The sequence below is a fragment of the Oncorhynchus gorbuscha genome, unplaced genomic scaffold (genome assembly GCF_021184085.1).
Source record: "Oncorhynchus gorbuscha isolate QuinsamMale2020 ecotype Even-year unplaced genomic scaffold, OgorEven_v1.0 Un_scaffold_3050, whole genome shotgun sequence".
Classification (NCBI taxonomy): domain Eukaryota; kingdom Metazoa; phylum Chordata; class Actinopteri; order Salmoniformes; family Salmonidae; genus Oncorhynchus; species Oncorhynchus gorbuscha.
The window spans coordinates 37824-57877 of record NW_025747405.1 but is presented as its reverse complement, the minus strand read 5'-3'; the positions used below and the strand labels follow the sequence as shown (position 1 = coordinate 57877).

General features: G+C 43.1%; 1 protein-coding gene across 2 annotated transcripts; it reads left to right on the top strand.

Annotated features, from left to right (window-relative positions):
• Window positions 1–4138: 4138 nt before the first annotated feature.
• LOC124027261 (carcinoembryonic antigen-related cell adhesion molecule 6-like) lies at window positions 4139–9585 on the top strand. 2 transcript variants are annotated; one of them, XM_046339726.1, is made up of 11 exons: window positions 4142–4373; window positions 4999–5319; window positions 5882–6154; window positions 7021–7275; window positions 7416–7527; window positions 7744–7772; window positions 7928–8104; window positions 8230–8300; window positions 8460–8495; window positions 8706–8737; window positions 8902–9585. In XM_046339726.1, exons 3-10 carry the CDS (start codon window positions 6094–6096, stop codon window positions 8718–8720), a joined length of 756 nt encoding a protein of 251 aa, XP_046195682.1. In that variant the 5' UTR covers window positions 4142–4373; window positions 4999–5319; window positions 5882–6093; the 3' UTR covers window positions 8721–8737; window positions 8902–9585. The 2 variants fall into 2 exon arrangements, 1 of the variants encoding a protein (XP_046195682.1); XR_006837384.1 differs by having other exon boundaries at window positions 4139–4373; window positions 8460–8737.
• The last annotated feature ends 10469 nt before the right edge of the window (window positions 9586–20054 follow it).

The following is a 20054-nucleotide window of genomic DNA, read 5'->3' as shown; positions in this document are numbered from 1 at the left end:
GACATCTTCGTCGCGTCCATCCTGTCTTCCATGTCTCCTGTGTTAAGCCCCTTTCTTCGCACCCCCGTTCGTCTTCCCTCTCCCCCTCCCGTCCTTGTGAGCGCACCTATTTACAAGGTACATAAGATCATGGACATGCGTTCTCGAGGACGGGGTCACCAATACCTAGTGGATTGGGAGGGTTGTTGATCCTGAGGAGAGGAGTTGGGTTCCGTCTCGGGAGCGTGCTGAACCGTTCACTCATCGATGATTTCACCTCCGTTGCCGCCAGGATTCCTCCTCGAGTGCCAGGGAGCTCGGTGAAGTGAGTACTGTCATGTTTATCATTTATTATCATGTCTTGTCCCTGTGCTCCCCAGCTGCTATTGTTCCCTCTGCTGGTCTTATTTGGTTCTTTCCCTCCTTCTATCCCCTCTCTCTCCCCCTCCCTCCTCTCCACTCTCTCTCGCTCTCTCTTCTCTCTATCGTTCCGTTCCTGCTCCCAGCTGTTCCTATTCCCCTAATCATCATTTAGTCTTCCCACACCTGTTCCCGATCCCTTTCCCCCTCTGATTAGAGTCCCTATTTATTCCTTGTGATCCGTTCCTGTCCGTCGGTTCCTTGTTTTGTATTCACCATGCTGTGATTGTGTGTTTCGCCCACTGTCCTGTCGTGTTTTTTGCCTTCCATCAGATGCCGTGTGAGCAGGTGGCTCTATCAACTCTGGCTGCGCCTACCAGAAGCGACCTGCAGTCTGTGGCCGCTTCTCTAGTTATTCCCCTCTACAGACTAGAGGATTTTGTTATTCCCTGTTTGGATTTAAATAAACTCTGTTTCTGTTAAGTCGCTTTAGGGTCCTCTTTCACCTGCATGACAATTCTTGGGTAGCGGAATGACTTTAGCTTCCCTCCAGGCCCGAGGGCACACACTGAGGGCAAATATTGAGGATTTGGCAAATAGGAGTGGCAGTATCGTCCCCTATTGTTCTCAGCAATTTTCCATCTCGATTGTCAGATCCTGGTGGCTTGTCATTGTTAATAGAAAACAATAATTGTTTCACCTCTTCCACACTGACTTTACAGAATTCAAAAGTAATTCCTGTCCTTCATAATTTGGTCACATATACTTTTTAAATTCCTCATCAATCCAAGGGGATTTAACAGTTTTTTTTCAGTCATTTTCTTAATGGGCCCGTGCTTATTAGTAACTGGAATAAGCAATTTCATAAATGTTTTAAGTGCAGCGTCTGGTTGCTCCTCATTACACACCACAGGCCAGCAAATATTCTTTACATCATCAACATATGAATCACTACAAACATCCTGTATGACATCTTATGCACTATATTACACCCAGCCTTTGGAACTTTGGTTCAGCATTAGTTGTGATTAATACATCTTGATGATTTCATTCCCGTGCTGTTTGTAACTACCCTTGTATTTTGACTGACAACCGGAACCAGGTTGCAGGCATTGTTTACTGTCATGGCTGATGAAAGGAGAGGACCAAGGTGCAGTGTGGTGAGCGTACATACTTCTTTATTATAAGATGTCGCCAAAAAAAAAACAAACATCAAACAAACGCATAGAAGCCAACGTAGTGCTCACAGTATGGTTCTCAATCAGAGACAATGATAGACAGCTGGCCAAACCCGGCCAAACACACAGAAATACAAATCATAGAAAAAGGGACATAGAATGCCCACCCAAATCACACCCTGACCAAACCAAAATAGAGACATATAAAGCTCTCTACGGTCCAGGGATGTTTGGATTTTTCTTGAGTGGGTAGCTTGATGAGAGCCAGTCAATATTTAATATTTAAATTACCCAGAAAATATACTTCTCTGTTGATATCACATACATTATCAAGCATTTCACACATATTATCCAGAGACTGACTGTTAGCACTTGGTGGTCTATAGCAGCTTCCCACAATAATGGGCTTTAGGTGAGGCAGATGAATGTAGCATTATTACTAAAATCAGTATTTAACATTAGATTTACATGAATGTGGTTCTTTATATAGACCGCAACACCAGCCCCGTTGGCATTTGAGTATTTTCGGTAAATGTTATAACGTTCGGTAAACGTTATAATGTGTATTCCTACCACTGTATCATCAAAGGTAGTCAGAATATGAACGTAATCTGTTACAAGCAAGTTATTGACTTCATGGACCTTGTTTCTCACGCTGCAAATGTTAATATGGGTTATTTTTTAGCACTTTTCTGGGTTGCTTGATTGTTTTTAATGCTTTACCGGGAGCCTATCAGAGTAGACTTGATAGTGTAGGGTGAGCTGCACAAAGTGGTCTTCCTACTAAGGCACACGGCCTCAGTGCTAATAGTGTAACTCTGGTTCATAGGTTCATGATTACTGCATCTAATAGCTAATTAACAAAGGTATTCAGGGTAATTAGGGGGACATACATTAAGTTACTTAGATTGTGTCCCTAGGATAACTTACATTTGATGCAGCATTATGATGACTCATTGTCACAATGGTAGGGATTAACTGAGTTGGTCTTGGGTCATTGATAAGTCATTGTTTCAATGCAGCCTTGAAATGCGAGGACAGAGTCCAGGAGATGATTTGGATGGACTCCTGTTGAGCATCTTCTGTTTCAGAAGGTGTCAACGTTATCTATAAAAGTGACTCCAGCAGAGCAACGATAATAATTTTGCCAGATGTGTAATGCCAGCAGCCTGCGGAATCTATCACACCCGTGGCCCAACGATTGGACGTTTTTGGAGTCTTTTAATGCTAAAATCAGTTTTTTAAAATACATTTTCAGATGTTCTGAGCTAGCCCTCCTGATGTCATTTGACCCCACATAGACTATGACAGTGTCAGCTCCCGGCATCTGTCGTAAAACAGTCGGAAGCAGCCTTGTGATGTCCTCTACTCGTGCTTCTGGCCATACATGTCTCAAGTTAAGGAAAGCCTGCAATTGGTATATTGTCTACAGTAATGTCCACCAGAGTTGTTGCCAGAGAATCTAATGTGCATTTCTCTACCATAATTTTTTAGAATTTGTCAGTACGTCCAACAGGCCTCACAACCACAGATCACGTGTTACCATGCCAGCCCAGGACGAAACTGCCAGAAACTGTTTCAGGGAAGCTCATCTGCGTGCTCGTTGTCCTCAAAAGGGTTTGACCTGACTGCAGTTTGGCATTGTAACCGGCTTCAGTGGGCATATGCTCAACTTAGATGGCCACTGGCACGTTGTAGCGGTGTGCTCTCCCAAATGAATCCCGGTTGAACTGTTCTGAGCAGATGGCAAACAGCGTGTATGTCGTCGTGTGGGCGAGCGGTTTGCTGATGTTAACGTTGTTCAGAGTTCCCCATGGTGGCAGTGGGGTTATGGTATGGGCAGAAATAAGTTACAGACAGAAAACACAATTGCATTTTATCGCTCAGTAATTTGAATGCATAGAGAGATCGTGACGAGACCCTGAAGAGGAGTGGAAAACATTCCACAGTAAACAGCCTGATCAACTCTTTGCAAAGGAGATGTGTCACGCTGCATGCGGCAAATGGTGGTCACACCAGATACTGACTGGTTTTCTGATCTATGCCCCTACAATTTTTAAAGGTTTCTGTGACTCACAGATTCATATCGTTATTCCCAATCACGTTAAATCCATAGATTACAGCCTAATTTATTTATTTCAATTGACTGATTTCCTTATATGAACTATAACTCAGTAAAATCTTTGTTTGTTGTATGTTGCGTTATTATTTTTGTTCAGTGTATTTATAATGAAGGGAAATGTTACCAAAACATAACATTGTCTAACAAATGTGAGTAATTGCCTAATTGAGGGTTTGGCTGTCCAGGTAAAGACTGAATAAAGTTATAAGATCCACAACTTGCTTGTAGTTCATGTTTGGGTTGATGACAAAACTAAAGCTTGTTTATTGGATTCATTAAAAGCTGTAGTTTTGGTCCTCATCCTTGTCTCTTTGAGTGTTTGTGTCCTAACTTCATTCCGGATCATGGTCCACAGCAAGGCCCAATCCTGAATGGTGGATCACATTAATGAATGACGATGTTAGGAAAAGGTGTGTTTTATCTGCCATGCAGATCATTATCAGTTTTACAAATTCCTGTCCTTCATGTACAATAAACCATGAATATCTGTATCACAATAATATTACAAGGCCATTACCTGAACGGACACAAAGGTCACTGCAATGTGGCTTACAGTAAATGGGGAACTTCCTTGTCACCTGGCTGGCAGCTCTAAAAGATAGTACCTCAGCCAATTCTAGAGCATCATACTGTGAGTGTACTAGAAGCACTTTCTAAATCTGGAACAGAACAAAGTATTCCAACAACGATGGAAACTGCAGTAGCCATCTCTCTCACTCTGTTCATACTCTCAGGTAAAGCATATATCTTTTGTCTCTTTAAACCGCTTGTTACCTAGGCCATACTTTACAGCTATTTGAGTTGTAAATTTACATTGTAGTTACAATGTAATTGCACATAGCCCTAACTGCACAATAACTACACTCGTTGCTAATTTCACACAGCTACAGTTTATTTTAATTTAAATTGAATTATTGTACTCTGATTACCAAAGTAGGGGAGAGAACTCTCTGTCAGAGATCATGTCTTATTCAGTTTATTGATTCATGTATTTGTCAGATACCACGTGAAATTAGTAAAATGTTGATTCCACATCCTATTCTCCTGTGTTTGAACTACAAATGTTGGCTACACTCCTTTTTGTGCAAGACAGTCTGTCTGTGTTGTGTGTACGTATAGCTAGCTATGTCTGACTATTAGTGCTGTGTGATTGTTAATTGCTTTGCTTTGGCAATGTTAACACATGTTTCCCATGCCAATAAAGCCCTTGAATTGAATTGAATTGTTACTGGGCCTGTTCTCTGAGTCAGTCATTTAGAATCGGTCCTGAATAATGGAACGTTTTAGTGTGCAGTGTGTACCACCATGTACAGTATGTTGTCTGAGCCCAGGCTCTCTGCCGTCCTGTATTCCCTCCAGGTATCTGTGCTGGTCAGGGTCTGTTTCCACAAGGTTCTGTGAATGGAGCAGAAGGAGGGACAGCGATGTTCATCACAAATCTAATCCCACCAGCCCAGCCGTTCATAACAATATCCTGGAGTGTTGGTGGAGCCAACATTATAACCTCTACCGGTGATGACTCTATAGGGCCTGGATACGGAGACAGGATCACTCTGAACAAAACTACTGGATCTCTGGAGCTCAGGAATCTGACCCTGGCTGACAGTGGAGGATACAGAGTGGCTATAACAACAGCTACAGCAGAAACAATCAATGGATCAACTGAACTGGTTGTGTATGGTAAGTCCAAGTGCCGTGACAAAGAGAGTTAAAGCTCAAATCCTTAAATGAAAAAATAACAAAGTGGTTGTCCCACTTCAGTTTTGGTAAAAAGCTTAGATATGGGCCTGGTGAAATGAAACAATTCTCCAATTTATAGACAGAGCTATGGATATCAACATGATAGTTTTAACCATCTTTTGAGGCTATACAGTGTTTGTTTACATTTATATTATTTACAAACATTGGATATGACTGTTGAACTAAGATTAGGAGGCACATACGTCAATTCAACATCTATTCCACTTAAATTCAACGTAATTTCAGGTGTAAACAACATTAATTCAACCAGCGTGTGCCCAGTGGGAAGTCACATTCAATAGTCAATGGGTATATGTCATCAATTTAGAAGTGGTAAAATATATGTGGCAATAAGGATTAAGAGTTTAGTTACAATGAGGAAAGTTTGAAATGGATATCACTTGACCTTATCCTCATCATCATCATCAAAACCATACAAATCATCATCATCTTGATGTCTTCGATATTCCTCAGTCTTTGGCTATGTTCTCTTGTTTTACAGAGATATATCTGATGCCAACATCACAGGACCATCAAACCATCTGTTTGCAGATTGGAGCTCCGCCAACTTAACCTGTGAGGCTGCTGGTAACATCACTACTATACAATGGACGAAGGAAGGTCAGCCTCTGTCTGCTGGTGGCAATATATTATTCTCAGAGGAAAACAGGAAAGTATCCATCAGTCCTGTGAAGAGACAGGACAGCGGAGAATATGTGTAAACTCACCAACCCTGCCACCTCTGCTACTGCCTCCTATAACGTGATAGTGAACTGTGAGTAAAGGTCTATAACTAATCTAATAATCTATGAGTCGGATTCTCAGACACAGATTAAGCCTAGTCCTGAACACCTAACAAGCATGCTTCCAAGTATTTTAAATCCAGGACTAGGCTTAAAGCTGCAATATTTTAATTATTGGGCGACTCGACCAAATTCACATAGAAGTGTGAGTTATAGATCTGTCATTCATTGAAAGCAAGTCTAAAAAGCAATAGATCTGTTCTATGTGCGCTATTTCTATGTTTCCACATCTTACATTTAATTTTACTTTCGGCTTTGTACACCAGCTTAAAACAGCTGAAAATACAATATTCTGGGTTATGGAAAATATGTATAAAAGTAATTTAGATGGTTCTATAATTCTCGTCACAATACTTGCTTGTTTTGTCACATAAACTGAAATTAGGCAAACTTCTTGAATTTTAGCAACCAGGAAATGGTGGACCGATTTCTGCATAGTGCATCTTTAATCTGTGTCTGGGAAAACTGCCCTATGAGATATTACACTCATAATGCCCAATTCTTAGAGCCCACTTTACTTCTGTTCAGGTCATGTGGTCAGGAAAAATTATTGGCCCTCATCATACAGCTGCAGGATCTTAATTTGATTACCCTGTTGCATGATAACTTTCCTGCATTTCCTGCACTTTCACGTATTGAGGTTTTAAAAGACTTCTGAAGTTTGTCATTTTCATTTTGAAATTATGTAGCAAACCCTACAAAGATGTCCATTAATTATAAAACAATAACAAATTCATAATTTTTCTGCTGTAGCATACTGGCTCAAATTAAGATACGACATCTGTGCATGTTGTATTTACTACTACAGTCTGAGGGTCTTCTGCTCTTGGGCTTACAGATGGACCAGATTCCATGACCATCCTGGGCCGACACATCGCTGAGGTGGAGTCATTCACCCTTATTTACTGCTCTGTTCAGTCTGTACCGCCTGCTACGTTCACCTGGTTGTTCAATGGGCAGCAGACAGGTGTACATGAAGCTGGATACATCATAAGGAGCGTCAGCTACAACAACAGTGGGGACTACAGATGTGATGCTCGGAATGATCTCACCGGAAATGTTATCAGTGTGGACCATAGTCTGTCAGTGAGAGGTACTGCTCTCTGATACATTCACCATTAGATGTAGACCATCAAAGCTAACTAATGGCAAAAACGATCAACATCCAATCAGCATCAGTTCTATAGGTTGTGTTTTGTTTATTGATTGAGTTCCTGTGTTGGTGCAATGCAGATAAAACCCCTCCACCCCTAAGCCCAGAGGGAGCAGCAGGTATAGCAGTCGCTGTGATGTTGGTAGTGGTTGCTGTAGCTCTTGGTCTCTATTTCGGCATAACTCCTCATCGGTGAGTCTATGAAACCAATGTGATTGGTTACGCCAATAAGTCATTTTTCTTCTGGTGTAACAAAAACTGGAAACCATTGATTTCAAGAGGAAACATTTCTTCCATCAATTGTGGGGAAATAACAATACATTTCAAAAAGACAATTGAGGTTTTGTGTATAAATATGTTGCAGACCATTTTGGAAGTAAATGTAAATGTTTTCTGTATGTTGTTTAGGAACAAGAAAGGGAACAATGAAGAGAAAGGTAAGAGAAAAACATGATCATTTTAGTCTAGTACACTTTTTTTCAATTACTGTATGGAAATATCATTCATACACGTTTTGAGATGAAAGTGGAGAGCCTTTCTGTGCTGAAGTTGATGACCACAGTTGTCCTTTATCATCTTTGATGTCCATCAGATACAGACGCACTGAGCAGATCATCCCAGACAAAGGATATGTCCATGTCCAGCACTGACAAAGTACATGAGGGGCACGAACTTACTTCCCAAATCCAGGACAGAACCCATCATCGCAAGCAACCACAATCAGGCACCAGCCATACAATAGCCACCAGCCATTCACCAGGAACTAAAGGTCAGAGAGAGGTTTGCGTATAGAGTGTAGCAAATATTTGCGAGCTGACAACAATCTGTCTCGTTATCAACTTCATCAGCTGCTATTTTGTTTTCTCTCTCTCCACCCACCACATGCCCACACAGCTTCTGCAGGTGTACACGAGTATGAGTGTATAATAATTAAGAAAACTGGAGCTCCAACACCACCTTCAAGAGTGAGTTTCCACCACAAAGTTAAATTAAACACTTATGATATTGTATACCTATGGTTGCCACCATGTTCTGTAGGAGTTAGTTACAGCGATAGCAGCATTGTGACAGACTGTGGGTCTGTTAGTATACTGTAGAGACTGAGTCCTTTACTGTTCTCTCAGGGAAAGCTTCCTACGAGACAAACCAACACTGACACTGTAAGTAGTACTGCTCCTCTGGCACCTTGCTGGCACCTTACTGCATTGAAGCATTTTGTTATAGCTGTAATGAAAAGGAGCACTCTCCAATACACAATCTTTGATGTACCACATCATCCCTAAATAACCTACCTAGGTATAGGTATAGATGATTTACACAAACGTACTCAGTGTGTCTTGTTCTGTCTTTACTAAACCCGGGAAATCCAGGGCTCCACCAAGTAAAGCAAAAGTATAAATTGGTAAGTGAACTGTTTATTGGATACTCGTTATTATATTACCTTGGATTATACTTGTTTTATAGCTTTATAGTTGCCTAGTTGTCTCAAGCTCTCGCTCTCGCTCTCGCTCTCGCTCTCGCTCTCGCTCTCGCTCTCGCTCTCGCTCTCCACTCTCCCTGACTCAGAGAGCAGCTGATCTCAACTACATATCTTCAGTTGGCTCTGGACTTCACCCATCAGGTTTTACACCTTAATCAAGTAAACATGGACACAACAAACGACTGGATGACCAGCCAAGAAGACTAGACACTACTGTACTCCACCTCCGATGAGACACTGGTCTTTGTCTAATTGCTCAATGTAATATAGACCAGGTAACAGCACACTGAGACACAAGGACAAATTGTATCCCCTTAAATTACACACACCAGTTGAAGTCCTACTCATTTCAATTGACTTTCCCTGGTCAAACTGCCATCCCTCAGACCATAATGACCTGTGTTACATTAAATACCATCAGGGGAGTTTTCATAGAAACTTCCTACACTGAACCACATTACACATGTAACAGATGTAACATCAGGTTTTTTCCTCTGAAAGGAGGAAGTTTGAGTGCTCCTGCTATGCTTGCTAGTGCACTATATAGGATGCAGAAGATTCACTGAAATTCCAATAAAATAATGGAATTAATGTTTTATTCATCTCATGCACTGAACGATGCAACATGTATGGATTTTGTTAATGACTCTGGAATTGGGTGTAATACAAATAATCTTGACCCTCACACTTTATTTAGAATAATATTATACACATATTATACACATCTCATGCACTGTGAGTGTTAAATGAGTAGAGTTGGAGTGGATGAAAATATCGAGTACATCAACAACTTTGTATTTATCATAGGTCTCTGTTCACTATAGGGTCTTGTAAATATTTCTTATTTTGTCTCACAGTATTAACTGAACAATAAAGAAATGAATCCCAATGTGAAATATCTTGGAACATACAATCTCTGTGTTGCTTTTCATTCATATAGCTAGTTTTTTGAGTAGGAAGAGAGATGAAGGCAGCAAAAGTTCTCTTTGATATCGGCAGCACTGATCGGTCAAATCTGTAGGGATGCAAAGAGAATCGAATTATTCCTAGTTTATGTTTCTCTCTGTCTCTCTGTCTGTCTCTCCAATAATCTATGTTCCTCTATCTCCCACTCTCTCCCCCTTCTCTGCATCTCCAGTAGTTTTGACAGCCCAGGTCAGTGTTGACCAACAGACGATGGCATACTTGGCTAATGATGTCACACTACTTAGTCAGTTGCTCCAGGACAATCTCACTCTGTTTATGTGGCGGTAAGAGCAAACAGATAGAAAAGAGGTGGGCATAGCTCACCTTAGCCCTACCTTTGGGAAACACATGATGATTTGCGCCTAAAGGGGAGAATGGAGTTCTCGGGTGCTTCCACAGAAAATAATCCTCCACAGAGGATTCCTCCTTCACTATAACATATGTGGAGATGACTGATGCTGGGAACTTCACCTGTATCCTGACAGCCTTCCCCGCCAGTTAATTTGAGGGAAGCGCCACCCTCACTGTACTTGGTGAGTCCGTAACTGCAGGACCAGGATTGGAGCTAGGTCAGGTGGTGCATGCTGGGCAGGGGCATCCTGGACACGGACACCCCGAACGGGACCCAGGGCGGTGGCTGGGTCAGGTGAATCTGTACTCTCAGTAGCTAGTGACAGTGCTATGGCTTGGTCCCCTGATGGGCCCAGGTCAGGGCTGGACTGGTCATTGGAGGTAGCAGCAGGTGGGTTCAGTGCAGTTGGAGGGTCCCCTAGTGTAGCTCGCGGGTAACTTTGGCTGGTGATGATCTGGTGGCAGATAGGAATAGGGTCCAGTCAGCAACTTAGGCTCACTACTGTGTGGCAATGCTGCTGGAATCGCATTGGCCACCTGTGCCGGGGGAGAGGGTTCCCCCATACAAAACAGTAGTGGAAGGGAGATCGGGTATGACATCTGGTGTGGGCTCAGTCTCCGTAGCAGGCAACTCCTGAGGACCAGCAGGAGCCGAGGACATGACAGGTCCCTGCCCGTCTCAGTCACAGCTGTGCCCGACAACGGTCCCGGGTCTGGATAGGCAATGACCAGTGGTGTAAAGTATTTAAGTACAAATACTTTAAAGCACTGTTTAAGTAGTTTTTGGGAGTATCTGTACTTTACTTTACTACTTATATCTTTGACAACTTTTGCTTTTACTCCAAAATGGTGTACTTTTTACTCCATACATTTGTCCTGACACCAAACGTACTTGTTACATTTTGAATGCTTAGCAGGACAGGAAAATGGTCCAATACACACACTTTTCAAGAAAACACCCCTAGTCACCCCTACTGCCTCTGACCTGGCACTCACTAAACACAAATGCTTTGTTTGTAAATTATGTTTGAGTATTGGAGTGTGCCCCTGGTTACCTGTAAACTTAAATAACAACAAATCGCGCCGTCTGGTTCTTAATATAAGGAATGTGAAATTATGTACATTTACTTTTGATACTTAGGCTGACATATTTAAATTACTGTTTAGCGGATGGCCAGCCTCACTTTTCTCCACACCCTGGAAAAAAATAAATATCAGATGTGTTATTTTTCGGCCAATATATGCCGCTCTTCGTTTAATGCATTGTTCGCTCTGCCTTGAGGCTTTCCCAGGTTGATGCCCAAGAGACCAAACAGCTTCAGATCACGCGCTCAGATCATGTTCAAGCCTCGGATTGGACAGTGAAACACACACGCTCCAACCTGCAGGCGACGTGCAGATGTTTAATTTCTCTCTCATGCCATCATGGCTGAAGCCAGTGCAAATTCCTGCTATTTATGTGTCCAGGTTAAACGTGGGACGTCCCTCATTATAAACAAACAGTGGGTTAAATTCATGGTTATTGCATCATGTTCAGATCTATTAGAATCGATTAATAGATATGAGGATTCTGTGTCATGCACTATAGCCCGTGACCATATATGTGATTGAATATTATCTTGTGTGGATGTATGTGCTTCGCAACATAGCTGACTTGAGACATTGTTAACAGTTTCAGGACCATGGGCCTTTCTCATGATGGAAAAATACAGAATAACATGAAGACAGGCACTGTGCAATGAGTTGGGGGCACATTCAGAACGTAGTGTTGCGAGAACAAACGGTCTTTTGTTAGATAACAGGAGCCAGGTGCCTGATAACTGCATATTCTACACAGCTACAACGACTGACCGCTGAAGCGTTTAGGGGGCTGGGACAAGCCTCTGCGCCAACAATCAACGATAGGCTGGGTGAGTCTAAACCACGCCCAGTCTCTACTCTGACAGGCCGGCTCGGAAGCAGGAACTATTTCTGTCAGAGTATATTTATAATATCTTTGTCAAGAACAAGTCAGTTCTCTGGTTTGCCCTGCGAGGTGGGACAGAAAGCCCATATATACGAAAATTGCATTCACCACTTATTGCTTAGCTAATAAAAAATACATAGTATACAATCGGTGACTCAATGTCATATTTATCCTGATACCAGATTCGAATTAACGCAACTCTAACATAGACGAAACAACAATGTAATGTAACCAATTGACTGGCCAGAGATCAGGGCATTCATCAGCAAAGATGCAGTGCTGATAGTATTTTGGACAACCAAATTGAAGTGAAAATGATTGATGAAATAGAAGTGTCAGCTGTATGGTGAATTGCAATTCATAACTTACATTTTACTGGTACTACCAGTAGTAGTAGGCTAACGGATAACACCACGACAGAATGCGTTTGAAATGATACGCCGAGAAAAGCTAGCATGTCCAGGAAAGTACATCGTCAGTTGCACACACACACACACACACACTTCACGCAGATCAGCATGTGGGGGCTTTTCATGGAAGCCAGACGAGACAATCGAAGGATGATGCGGTGATCAAAGTTACTGGGCTGGAATTTAGTTACTCTTGCTCTATATAAATTGATGCTTCAAATTGTGCATGTTACAAACACATTTTATTTGTATTTTGATGATGACAGGTTATACTCTATGGCTGGATTTATAATTGTTTTCCAATGCAACATTAATTTGTCTCAGACCAAACTAGATTGACCTTCTTTCTACAATACCTAGTCTATGAGAGGCCTAATCATATTTGTATGAATATTTTGTTAATGCCTAGGCTACAGAGATCCATTCAGGTAATGAATTCATTATTATTCATCAACATTTTAATTTGATTACAATGATTTATTTTCAATAATTCTTGAATTTGTTAGGCTATACAATTAATTAGATTCATGAACTGATAAAACATTCATACATTATGTTTTCTTTCAAGAATTTTTGAATATGATAGGATGTATAATAGAATGCAATATTCTATGTGAATAATGTTCGTTGATATTAATTTGTGTATTAAAAATAATAATCAGTCTGGAATTGAATATTTCTCCTATTGTTCATGTCCATATAGCCTAGGACAATGTGGTAAAGTATTGTTATTCCTTATCCACTTAATGTAGAGTCGGGAGAACTAGTATTTGATACAGGTTTTCCTACTGACAAAGCATGTAGAGGTCTGTCATTTTTTATCATAGGTACACATCAACTGTGAGAGATGGAATCTAAAACAAATATCCAGAAAATCACATTGTATAATTTTAAAGTAATTAATTTGCATTTTATTGCATGACATAAGTATTTGATCACCTATCAACCAGTAAGAATTCCGGCTCTCACAGACCTGTTAGTTTTTCTTTAAGAAGCCCTCCTGTTCTGCACTCATTACCTGTATTAACTGCACCTGTTTGAACTCGTTACCTGTATAAAAGACATCTGTCCACACACTCAATCAAACAGACTCCAACCTCTCCACAATAGCCAAGACCAGAGAGCTGTGTAAGGACATCAGGGATAAAATTGTAGACCTGCACCAGGCTGGGATGGGCTACAGGACAATAGGCAAACAGCTTGGTGAGAAGGCAACAACTGTTTGCGCAATTATTAGAAAATGGAAGAAGTTCAAGATGACGGTCAATCACCCTCTGTCTGGGGCTCCATGCAAGATCTCACCTCGTGGGGCATCAATGATCACGAGGAAGGTGAGGGATCAGCCCAGAACTACATGGTATGACCTGGTCAATGATCTGAAGAGAGCTGGGACCACAGTCTCAAAGAAAACCATTAGTAACACACTACACCGTCATGGATTAAAATCCTACAGCACACACAAGGTCCCCCTGCTCAAGCCAGAGCATGTCCAGGCCTGTCTGAAGTTTGCCAATGACAATCTGGATGATCCAGAGGAGGAATGGGAGAAGGTCATGTGGTCTGATGAGACTAAAATAGAGCTTTTTGGTCTAAACTCCACTCGCCGTGTTTGGAGGAAGAAGAAGGATGAGTACAACCCTAAGAACACCATCCCAACCGTGAAGCATGGAGGTGGAAACATCAATTTTTGGGGATGCTTTTCTACAAAGGGTACAGGACTGCACCGTATTGAGGGGAGGATGGATGGGACCATGTATCGCAAGATCTTGGCCAACAACCCCCTTCCCTCAGTAAGAGCATTGAAGATGGGTCGTGGCTGGGTCTTTCAGCATGACAACGACCCGAAACACACAGCCAGGGCAACTAAGGAGTGCCTCCGTAAGAAGCATCTCGAGGTCCTGTAGTGGCCTAGCCAGTCTCCAGACCTGAACCCAATAGAAATTCTTTGGAGGGCGCTTCCGGCGCCGACAGAGATGGCCGCCTCGCGTTCCTAGGAAACTATGCATTTTATTTTACGTGTTATTTCTTACATTAGTACCCCAGGTCATCTTAGGTTTCATTACATACAGTTGAGAGGAACTACTGAATATAAGATCAGCGTCAACTCACCATCAGTACGACCAAGAATATGATTTTCGCGACGCGGATCCTGTGTTCTGCCTTTCAACCAGGACAACGGAATGGATCCCATGCGGCGACCCAAAAAAACGACTCCGTAAAAGAGGGAAACAAGGCAGTCTTCTGGTCAGACTCCGGAGACAGGCACATCGTGCACCACTCCCTAGCATTCTTCTCGCCAATGTCCAGTCTCTTGACAACAAGGTTGATGAAATCCGAGCAAGGGTAGCATTCTAGAGGGACATCAGAGACTTTAACGTTCTTTGCTTCACGGAAACATGGCTCACTGGAGAGACGCTATCGGAGGCGGTGCAGCCAGCGGGTTTCTCCACGCATCGCGCCGACAGAAACAAACATCTTTCTGGTAAGAAGAGGGACGGGGGCGTATGCCTTATGGCTAACGAGACATGGTGTGATGAATGAAACATACAGGAACTCAAATCCTTCTGTTCACCTGATTTAGAATTCCTCACAATCAAATGTCGACCGCATTATCTACCAAGAGAATTCTCTTCGATTCTAATCACAGCCGTATGTATTCCCCCCCAAGCAGACACATCGATGGCTCTGAACAAACTTTATTTGACTCTTTGCAAACTGGAATCCATTTATCTGGAGGCTGCATTCATTGTAGCTGGGGATTTTAACAAGGCTAATCTGAAAACAAGACTCCCTAAAATTTATCAGCATATCGATTGCGCAACCAGGGGTGGAAAAACCTTGGATCATTGTTACTCAAACTTCCGCGACGCATATAAGGCCCTGCCCCGCCCTCCTTTCGGAAAAGCTGACCACGACTCCATTTTGTTGATCCCTGCCTACAGACAGAAACTAAAACAAGAAGCTCCCACGCTGAGGTCTGTCCAACGCTGGTCCGACCAGGCTGACTCCACACTCCAAGACTGCTTCCATCACGTGGACTGGGATATGTTTCGTATTGCGTCAGATAACAACATTGACGAATACGCTGATTCGGTGTGCGAGTTCATTAGAACGTGCGTTGAAGATGTCGTTCCCATAGCAACGATTAAAACATTCCCTAACTAGAAACCGTGGATTGATGGCAGCATTCGCGTGAATCTGAAAGCGCGAACCACTGCTTTTAATCAGGGAAAGGTGACTGGTAACATGACCGAATACAAACAGTGCAGCTATTCCCTCCGCAAGGCTATCAAACAAGCTAAGCGTCAGTATAGAGACAAAGTAGAATCTCAATTCAACGGCTCAGACACAAGAGGTATGTGGCAGGGTCTACAGTCAATCACGGACTACAAGAAGAAAACCAGCCCAGTCACGGACCAGGATGTCTTGCTCCCAGGCAGACTAAATAACTTTTTTTGCCCGCTTTGAGGACAATACAGTGCCACTGACACGGCCTGCAACGAAAACATGCGGACTCTCCTTCACTGCAGCCGAGGTGAGTAAGACATTTAAACGTGTTAACCCTCGCAAGGCTGCAGGCCCAGACGACATCCCCAGCCACGCCCTCAGAGCATGCGCAGACCAGCTGACCTGTGTGTTTACGGACATATTCAATCAATCCCTGTACCAGTCTGCTGTTCCCACATGCTTTAAGAGGGCCACCATTGTTCCTGTTCCCAAGAAAGCTAAGGTAACTGAGCTAAACAACTACCGCCCCGTAGCACTCACTTCCGTCATCATGAAGTGCTTTGAGAGACTAGTCAAGGACCATACACCCAAACAAGGGCACTGCGTTCATCCACCTCTGGCCTGCTCGCCTCCCTACCACTGAGGAAGTACAGCTCCCGCTCAGCCCAGTCAAAACTGTTCGCTGCCCTGGCCCCCCAATGGTGGAACAAACTCCCTCACGACGCCAGGACAGCGGAGTCAATCACCACCTTCCGGAGACAATTGAAACCCCACCTCTTTAAGGAATACCTAGGATAGGTTAAGTAATTCCTCTCACCCCACCCCCCTAAGTTTTAGATGCACTATTGTTAAGTGACTGTCCCACTGGATGTCATAAGGTGAATGCACCAATTTGTAAGTCGCTCTGGATAAGAGCGTCTGCTAAATGACTTAAATGTAAATGTAAATGCATATCACCTCCACCCTACCTGACACCCTAGACCCACTCCAATTTGCTTACCGCCCAAATAGGTCCACAGACGATGCAATCTCAACCACACTGCACACTGCCCTAACCCATCTGGACAAGAGGAATACCTATGTGAGAATGCTGTTCGACTACAGCTCGGCATTCAACACCATAGTACTCCAAGCTCGTCATCAAGCTCGAGACCCTGGGTCTCGACCACGCCCTGTGCAACTGGGTACTGGACTTCCTGACGGGCCGCCCCCAGGTGGTGAGGGTAGGCAACAACATCTCCACCCCGCTGATCCTCAACACTGAGGCCCCTCAAGGGTGCGTTCTGAGCCCTCTCCTGTACTATCTGTTCACCCACGACTGCGTGGCCACGCCCGCCTCCAACTCAATCATCAAGTTTGCGGACGACACAACAGTGGTAGGCTGGATTACCAACAACGACAAGACGGCCTACAGGGAGGAGGTGAGGGCCCTCGGAGTGTGGTGTCAGGAAAATAACCTCACACTCAACGTCAACAAAACTAAGGAGATGATTGTGGACTTCAGGAAACAGCAGAGGAACACCCCCTATCCACATCGATGGAACAGTAGTGGAGAGGGTAGTACGTTTTAAGTTCCTCGGCATACACATCACAGACAAACTGAATTGGTCCACTCACACAGACAGCATCGTGAAGAAGGTGCAGCAGCGCCTCTTCAACCTCAGGAGGCTGAAGAAATTTGGCTTGTCACCAAAAGCACTCACAAACTTCTACAGATGTACAATCGAGAGCATCCTGGCGGGCTGTATCACCGCCTGGTACGGCAACTGCTCCGCCCACAACCGTAAGGCTCTCCAGAGGGTAGTGAGGTCTGCACAATGCATCACCGGGGGCAAACTACCTGCCCTCCAGGACACCTACACCACCCGATGTTACAGGAAGGCCATGAAGATCATCAAGGACAACAACCACCTGAGCCACTGCCTGTTCACCCCGCTATCATCCAGAAGGCGAGGTCAGTACAGGTGCATTGAGGCTGAGACCGAGAGACTGGTGTCATGTATTGTCATGTTATGTCTTGTTCCTGTTCTTTCTCTTCACTTCGTTTCCCCCTGCTGGTCTTATTAGGTTACCTTCTCTTCCTTTCCTTCCCCCAGCTGTTCCTCATCTCCTCCAACTACCTCGTTTACTCTCTCCCACCTGTTCCCTTTTTTCCCTCTGATTAGGTCTCTATTTCTCTCTCTGTTTCTGCTTCTGTCTTTGTCAGATTCTCGTTTGCTTCACCCTTGTCCCGTCCTGTCGTAATCTGCCTCTTCATCAGATGCTACGTGTGATCAGGTACCTCTGTCCTCTACAACCCGCGCCTACCCGGAGAGACCAGCAGTCTGTTGCCGCTAACCCTGCTATTCTCCTCTGCTGCTAGAAGGGGACTCTCCTGTAAAGATCAGAGGACTTTATGATTTATTTGTCGCCCTCTCTGCGGGTTGTCAATTTTGTCAATCGATACATCTGAAGAGGATATATGTCTTCCCTGTGTTTGGACATTAAAAGACTCTGTTTCTGTTAAACCGCTTTTGGGTCCTCACTCACCTGCATAACAACAGGTGCATCAAAGCTGGGACCGGGAGACTGAAAAACAGCTTCTATCTCAAGGCCATCAGACTGTTAAACAGCCACCACTAACATTGAGTGGCTGCTGCCAACACACTGACACTGACTCAACTCCAGCCACTTTAATAATGGGAATTGATGAGAAATGATGTAAAATATATCACTAGCCACTTTAAACAATGCTACCTAATATAATGTTACATACCCTACATTATTCATCTCATATGCATACGTATATACTGTACTCTATATCGTCTACTGCATCCTTACGTAATACATGTATCACTAGCCACTTTAACTATGACACTTTGTTTACATACTCATCTCATATGTATATACTGTACTCGATACCATCTACTGTATCTTGCCTATGCTGCTCTGTACCATCACTCATTCAGATATCTTTATGTACATATTCTTTATCCCCTTACACTGTGTATAAGACAGTAGTTTTGAAATTGTTAGTTAGATTACTTGTTGGTTATTACTGCATTGTCGGAACTAGAAGCACAAGCATGTGACAAATAAAATTGGATTTATTTTGATTTGATTTGATTTGAAAGTCCGTATTGCCCAGCGACAGCCCCAAAACCCGAAGGATCTGGAGAAGGTCTGTATGGAGGAGTGGGCCAAAATCCCTGCTGCTGTGTGTGCAAACCTGGTCAAGAACTACAGGAAACGTATCATCTCTGTAATTGCAAACAAAGGTTTCTGTACCAAATATTAAGTTCTGCTTTTCTGATGTATCAAATACTTATGTCGTGAAATAAATGCAAATGAATTACTTAAAAATCATACAATGTGATTTTATGGATTTTTGTTTTAGATTCTGTCTCTCACAGTTGAAGTATACCGATGATAAACATTACAGAGCTCTACATGCTTTGTAAGTAGTAAAACCTGCAAAATCGGCAGTGTATCAAATACCAGTTCTCCCCACTGTATATACATATATATTGTTGTTTATTTCTGCTCACCTCACTAATTCTGGGATGAGAGTCCGTTAAACAGTAAATCAATTTTGTCTGGCCTAAATTACATTTTAGCAATTACATTTACTTTAGATACTTGTTAAGTATATTTAAAACGAAATACTTTTATACTTTTACTCAAGTACTATTTTACTGGGTGACTTTCACTTTTACTTGAGTCATTTTCTAGTATGACAGTTGGGTACTTTTTCCACCACTGAGAGTCTCACCCAAGGATCACAGTCACACCTGGCAATGGTGCTGGGCCCGAGGAGACAACTTCCTGCTGTCCCATGTTCTCCACTGCAACCTGTTGAAGAGGGCTCCTCTGACAGGAGCAAACCTGGGATCTGATCTTCTGTTGCATAATGCCAATGAGACTCTGTTTATCACAGGATGGTGGCACTTTAATTGGGGAGAACGGGCTCATGTTAATGACTGGAGTGGAATCAGTGGAATGGTATCAAATACTATAGATGGTTTCCATGTGTTTGATGCCATTCAATTTCGTATAAGCTGGTCTCCCCTCAGCATCCTCCTGTGCTGTATATTCTGCTCAATACAGGTAATACAGTACTTCCTGTACTCCATATGACTTATGCAGCGATGTCCAAGGCGCTGCAACTCCCTGGTACTCCAACATAGAAGAATAATCCACACGCTGGGTTGTTGGGATGCAACCCCATCTGGTGCTGAGTAGTATCCCACAGGTGGCGTACAGGGGACATAAGGTCCAAGCTGCACCATCAGCAAGTGTGGAGCTCCCATAGACTCCAGAGAGGGGTAGTCCACTGGAT

Excerpts from the sequence above, each read along its gene's own strand:
- LOC124027261 (XM_046339726.1), top strand. The coding sequence starts at position 6,094 with ATGTGTAAACTCACCAACCCTGCCACCTCTGCTACTGCCTCCTATAAC. Across the intron at positions 6,155-7,020 it reads CTATAACGTGATAGTGAACT|ATGGACCAGATTCCATGACC; the intron begins GTGAGTAAAGGT and ends TTGGGCTTACAG. Across the intron at positions 7,528-7,743 it reads TTCGGCATAACTCCTCATCG|GAACAAGAAAGGGAACAATG; the intron begins GTGAGTCTATGA and ends TATGTTGTTTAG.